General features: G+C 33.2%; 1 protein-coding gene across 1 annotated transcript in view; it reads right to left on the bottom strand.

Moving 5' to 3' along the window:
- The window catches only part of LOC137406145 (DNA annealing helicase and endonuclease ZRANB3-like), a 40,341-nt gene extending 33,502 nt beyond the window's left edge, over positions 1–6,839 (bottom strand). Inside the window, exons 1-4 of the mRNA XM_068092678.1 lie at positions 6,726–6,839; positions 6,546–6,564; positions 5,800–5,978; positions 4,297–4,402 (exon numbers count right to left, since the gene is read on the bottom strand). Coding sequence (XP_067948779.1) covers positions 4,297–4,402; positions 5,800–5,978 — 285 coding nt within the window. The 5' untranslated portion in view covers positions 6,546–6,564; positions 6,726–6,839. The remainder of the gene's footprint in view (positions 1–4,296; positions 4,403–5,799; positions 5,979–6,545; positions 6,565–6,725) is intronic.

Below are 6,839 nucleotides of genomic sequence, written 5' to 3' on the forward strand. Positions count from 1 at the left end.
ATAATTTGGAAAGTTGTTTTCCCACCTGATCCTACACCTGAGTCAACTCGACTGCATAGTTTCGCTTTGGTTCCTCCTACTTCCAGTTTAGGTAGACTCAAGAAATTTTGGTCGTGCCCTACATGATACTTTCTCGGTCTAATTTCAAAGTTTAGAGTTAATTGAAGTTCATGATACCAAAATACCCAGGGCATTTCAAGAAACTAAAAAATAAAAAATGGCTGCTGGCAGCAGATTAGTTTATAATAACACACCAGTTGAAATACTTGGTAATTAAGGCTCAGAAAATAGACTCAGATAGTGATCCGAGTAGGTGCTTTCAGGCCCAACATTCGCACTAGGTCAGAGCCTACCTCTGTTGCTACTGCAAACCAAGAAAATCATTGTTTCTTTGGTTACCTTTAAAATCATTGTTTCTTCGGTTACCTTTAAAATCATTGCTTCTTCGGTTACCTTTAAAATCATTGTTTCTTCGGTTACCTTTAAAATCATTGTTTCTTCGGTTACCTTTAAAATCATTGCTTCTTCGGTTACCTTTAAAATCATTGCTTCTTCGGTTACCTTTAAAATCATTGTTTCTTCGGTTACCTTTAAAATCATTGCTTCTTCGGTTACCTTTAAAATCATTGCTTCTTCGGTTACCTTTAAAATCATTGCTTCTTCGGTTACCTTTAAAATCATTGCTTCTTCGGTTACCTTTAAAATCATTGTTTCTTCGGTTACCTTTAAAATCATTGCTTCTTCGGTTACCTTTAAAATCATTGTTTCTTCGGTTACCTTTAAAATCATTGCTTCTTCGGTTACCTTTAAAATCATTGTTTCTTCGGTTACCTTTAAAATCATTGCTTCTTCGGTTACCTTTAAAATCATTGTTTCTTCAGTTACCTTTAAAATCATTGCTTCTTCGGTTACCTTTAAAATCATTGCTTCTTCGGTTACCTTTAAAATCATTGTTTCTTCGGTTACCTTTAAAATCATTGCTTCTTCGGTTACCTTTAAAATCATTGTTTCTTCGGTTACCTTTAAAATCATTGTTTCTTTGGTTACCTTTAAAACACCACTTTTTGAGAGCGTGGAATAGAAAACTGTTAACTCTATTTGATTTGTTTTTCATTTTATTCTACAAGGTATAGTTTCAAAATTATATTCAGTTGAAATAGAATTGTGCTATATAAGAGCTTTCACAGTTGACGGAAAGTTGTAAATACGGTCTAGGATCAGCGGTCCTGCTGTTATAAACAAGACTATGCTTTAGAGTGTTAATCTTACATTCTTGGCATACCTATAGAACTGAACTTGACACTTCGAACTTTCATTTGCCATCATCACATATGACATTGTGAATAACAAATATCCCATACAATGAGCACAGGCAAGAATATTTACGCCTAAAGCAAAAAAATAGTGTCCCCAGAGTTTTCGAACACTGTAAAAAAATAAAATATGCAACTAGGTATGACAATAACTGATACATACTGGTTGCTCAGAGTAATATGTAATCTATATATATAAATGTGAAAGTATGTGTGTCCTTCCAGCTATAACTATTATTAGAATAGCTGTAGCTGGACAACGCTGACGCAACGTCATGGCGTACCGTCATTAGAAGCCTAGCACTTATTAACTAGCTTATTGGAATTTTCTATTGGCAATGTGCCAGGCTAATAGCAAGTGGTAGGCAACTTTCATCACTTCTCATTGTTTATAAGCTGATTTTCAATACCCGGGCAACGCCGGGAGGCACAGCTAGCAATAAATATATGCAAAAGTGACATTCCAACTTCGACATATGATTAATTCAACATAACAAATGTTTCAACACACAACATAAAATTGAAAAAAATGCTCAAGTCATTTCCTCTAATTTTATGTCATTTCCAACACGCGATGCAATTTTTCAAAACACTCCAGTTTGTAAATCTATGTATATATAAATCTCAGTGTTCGTTTTTTTCCGTTTGTCATCCGTATGTCCAGTTATAGTGATAACAGTTTTAGGAACTAAAAATCCGCATCACATAGGTTTTGAACTCGAAACCTCTAGATCCGCAGACAGGCGTGCTATCCTCTAGGCCAAATGGCTACATTGCTATACAATGGAATAATTGCAGTCATACTCATTGCGCCGGTTAAAATACGCATGTTTGCAAAAATACCATTGGTTACTACGAGCACGCTTGAAGATCATGATTGATTGCGTAAGTGATTATGACGCATAGCGGTTTCAAGCTGGCATCATGGCTCTTATCATGGTAAAGATTGAGACAAGCTTAAGTTGCTAACGTAATATATGATTATTATTATATATAATTATAATACTAGCCAATTTGCTAATTTTGCTATTGGCTAATTAGTCAACTTGGCCAATGGCAACTAGATTACTTGCCACTGCTTATAAGTTGATTTTTTTACCGGTGCAACGCCAAGCATTCAGTAGTCTATCTAAATAAATCTGTGTTTGTCTGTCGGTCATTCACGTGTCCAGTTATAGTGATAAATTTATAGGAACAAAAAATCTGCTTTGAACTGGATTTAAATTAGAAAGCTTCAAGTGTGCAGACTGACGAGTCGATCCACTAGGCCAAGCTGCTACGTCGCTATACAATGGATTATTTGTTGTCATACTAATTACAACTGCCAATCTTTAATGCTGATTGGTTAAAGTAGCACGCTTCAGTTAGCTCGCTTGAAGATCATGATAGTGTGAGAGATCATGACAATCATTTTTCCAGACACCGGCACAAGTTATAATAATAACAGCTCTTATTATAGTAAAGATTTAGACTAGCTTAAATTACTCAAATTTATTGGGTAAAGAAATTTGGCCAATTAAAAGAATACTAATGCAAAAACTTGTTTTATTACCTGTGCAACGCTAGGCGTTCAACTAGTAAGTATATGTGTACGCATAAGTCTCTACCATCTAGTTTGGTTAAACATCATCTGAATAATATTAAACAGTGCTTAATATATTCCTTTTCTAGTTTGAAAATCATGAATTTAAAGTTGAATAGTGCAAGGAGTGCAAAAAGGAACACAATGCTTTCCTTAAAATCGAAATGAGAAATAATAGAAAAGCGTGAACAAATGTATTTAAGTCACTTCTCCCACAAATCTATGAAGTGAATAATGATTGTGAAGAGAGTGGAAATGATGCAGAGGCTTAAAGCAAGCAGAAGTGGAGATGCTGGGCGCAATAAATAAAGACAAAATATAAAACTATCAATTATAAAAGCAAAAATATAACAATAAGTAATAGTAATTCACATTTCACAGCCTTCAAGTTAGACAATCTCCATATATCTATCACTGCCTTTATCTATACATCTTCCATTTCTTATTCCTGTACTCCATCTAGTTGAACCTGTATGAGCCTATTTGTAATTTAGAAATGGAGTAACAATAGAAACTCTTTTTTATTGATCATAACCTTATTTACATGTAAAATGTAGTTTTTTCATTCGATTCAGTTTTTACAGTGCTTTACATCTATATGTATATATATATATATATATATATATATATATATATATATATATATATCACAGTGTTTGTCATTTATCTGTTGGTCGTTGGTGTATCCAGTTATAAGCAATAAAGTTTTAGATATGAAAAGTTTGTTTTTCAGGAGATTTGAACTCAGAACTTCCAGATCTGCAGGCAGGCATTCTATCTGCTAAGCCCAATGACCTAATTGGGCTATACAATGGAATAATTGTGCACATATTTATTACATCTATTAAAATACTCACATGTAAAGCGCTTGGGAAAATACTATTAGTTATTACTGGCACACTTAAAAATCATGATAATTAACTAAGGATCATTGAGACCATTACGCGTAACGTAACGATTATTAAGCTAGCTTCAGACACGGCTCTTATTACAGTAAATATATATACTAGCTTAAGTTACTAGCTCAAGTTACCCAAATTCAATGGGTGATTATTTTATTACCCGTACAATATACTGGGAATTCAGCTGGTAATTAATATAACAAATTTATTTTAATGATATACGTAATCACCCAAAATATTTACCATTAATTTTTTAGGCTGCGATATCATTCAAACAGAGGACAATGTATTCTTATAAAATTTTTGCTGTAAAATGCAAGTTTGACATCTGCAGCAGATAGCAAAATGGATAAACTTCAACATGAAAAAAGTTTTGTATGTTGAAACAATGACACTCTTCTCGGCAGTTGATGCTGCCAACTCACCTAGCATACAAATTAATGACATTTTATAACAACCATAGAGGTAAAGATTAAGTAAGCCAAGATTGAGAACCTACCTTGAATTTCTTAGCTTTGATGGCTTTGAGAACAACACTGGTGTTTGGGTTGCCATAGCGGAGAATCGAATATGCCACAATGTTTATCTTGCACTTAGTAATATTGCTGAAAAAAGTAAAAGAATTGAAGCCTGGCAACCAATGTGTTTTTATTCATTCAAATAAATACTGAAGAGTGAGCTCTTTGTTTCTTTGGAAGAACTCATGTAACATGCAGCATGTATTACATATTGCTCAAGTTTGGAAATGTTCGAGAATGCAGATAGTTTAACAGCAGGTTCTCATCCGAGAGTTACACATATGTTGAATGATAAGGCTTTGTTCTTTCAAATATCATATGTAATTATTTATATACTGCTGCAACTACTGCAACTGGAATAACTAAATACTTTATTTAGTGAAATCTACCTGCAGCAGTAAGTTGAATAGCAACTAATTAATTTAAAACTAGTGTGATGTGCAAACTAAAAACAGAAAGAAAAACTGTTATCATGAAAAATATTATGACGACTGCACGCGATCATGTAAATTTCAGCATGTTACTAATATTTAATTTTATTGAAAGTACTGTAGGAGTTCTGGATATTAATAATTTTATGATTAAAAAACTATCAATAACTCAATATTACGATATGTTCTAGCTAAGTTCTAGCTACAGCTGACCAACAGTCAAAATATAACCTCTTGGCAGAAGAAGGATTTGGTATTATCGACTTTTTTATTTATTGATTACCTAAAGCAGTAAATAACTACTAGTAAAATAACTAACAAACCAGCGAGCAAGACAGAGAGAAACCAATAACCTACAACTATGGTCAATTTTAATTCAATTCTTGATCATTGCCAAACTCTTAACTCTTGATCTTAGAAAGTAGATTTTTGTGTGTGTATGTAATATTTCTTATTATTGTTGGTTTATAAATTATCTTTAGAAAACTCACAACTGAAAGTGCAGCGTAAATTTTTATCGAATTTTTTTATGTAAACTTTACAAAACCAAATGGGAAAAACATGTGATAATGTGAGAAAAACTCACAGAACGGGATCTTCTGAATAATTTGATCGCTCTTCAATTTGAAAATACCATAGCTGCTTTCGTTTCCTTAGACTTGACAATATGTATAATCAAATTGATCTTAAATGCTTCCCCTGCCATGTTTGTAATAGCCTTTGTTGCAGACACAATTTTGCTGTTTAGTTTCAGTTTTTGCTTTTCTCTCCTAAAATTTCAACTCAATTTTGCATATTTTACTTGTTATTTTTAAGAAATGTCAAACTCATGTTGATTGTAAATACACGTTTTGTTAAGGAGGTACACATTATGTCATCCTACTTGCCATACATAGAAAGTGAGAGTTGGCAGTTTGACATAACGATGTATGATCCTTAATAATTCAGATATTTCTAAAACAGATAATCACCAAATCTGTTTAGCCCTCCCTGATATAAAGCCAAAGTAAAGATTGAGTCAGTGAGTACATCTGACATGTAAGCATCTCTTACGTAACGTCGCTAGAATTGTTTATCATATTAATATCAGATGGCAATAACTCAGGTAGCCACTTTTCAAGCTCCTCCACCCATTGGTACTTGAGAGATGCTGGCAGGAGTATAAGCAAGGGCCACTCATCCTTATAATAGTATGCAAGAGCGATAGCTTGAAGAGTTTTCCCAAGTCCCATCTATAAGTAACAGCAGATGGTTCAAAAATATAGCATGCTGGGCGATTAAGAAGCCTTAAAATTGATGACTGTAAAATAATTATTTAAAATTATCACTCAAACAAATACTAGGAATTTAGCATTTAGATATCAGCAAGCTTTGATTATAATGTGTTGAGCCAATAGTTCACATATCTGAACTACATTGATTTGAATCTAGAGAAAAAATCTGCGTAAAACCACATATGGATTTATATAATGACACAATACAAAAAACTTGTGATAGCGAAAATAAAATGCCCTTTTGGTGGTAGAACCTTGTTAAAAGTAATGCAGCTAAGTGCTAGCCACAAGTTTAGCATCAGAGTCGTAAATAATATTTTATTAATGACTGAGAATTGATTAACCAAAAACACCGTAATTGTAGATCGTGTAAATACATGTAATTCATGCAATGCTGACGGCTGACACATCAAAGATTAAGCTGCAAAACATTCAACATTCTCACATCTTACCCACACAAATAAACATTTCTAGTATTCTAAACTACGCGGAGTAAATTAACATGTCATCATTGCAGTTACATACCTCATCACCTATTAGGCACCTACAAAACAGACATCACGAAATACTAAAAACGTTTGATGAAAACAAATGGATGCTAAGTACATGAACAGCTAAATGATTAACAATAGAGTAAAGAATATAAAGTTTATGTTCTTGATATCACATTCAATTTTGGATAAACAATAAAAAGTGTTACCGTACCTTCCTTTTTTGCTGACACCGAAATAGATTCCATCCTTTTGAAAAGGCAGCAACTTTTGATGCAATCGTGATGGAAGACTGCTTAAATCTATTGCAGGTGCTGGTTGACAGAGA

The sequence above is a fragment of the Watersipora subatra genome, chromosome 1 (assembly GCF_963576615.1).
Source record: "Watersipora subatra chromosome 1, tzWatSuba1.1, whole genome shotgun sequence".
NCBI classification, from domain to species: domain Eukaryota; kingdom Metazoa; phylum Bryozoa; class Gymnolaemata; order Cheilostomatida; family Watersiporidae; genus Watersipora; species Watersipora subatra.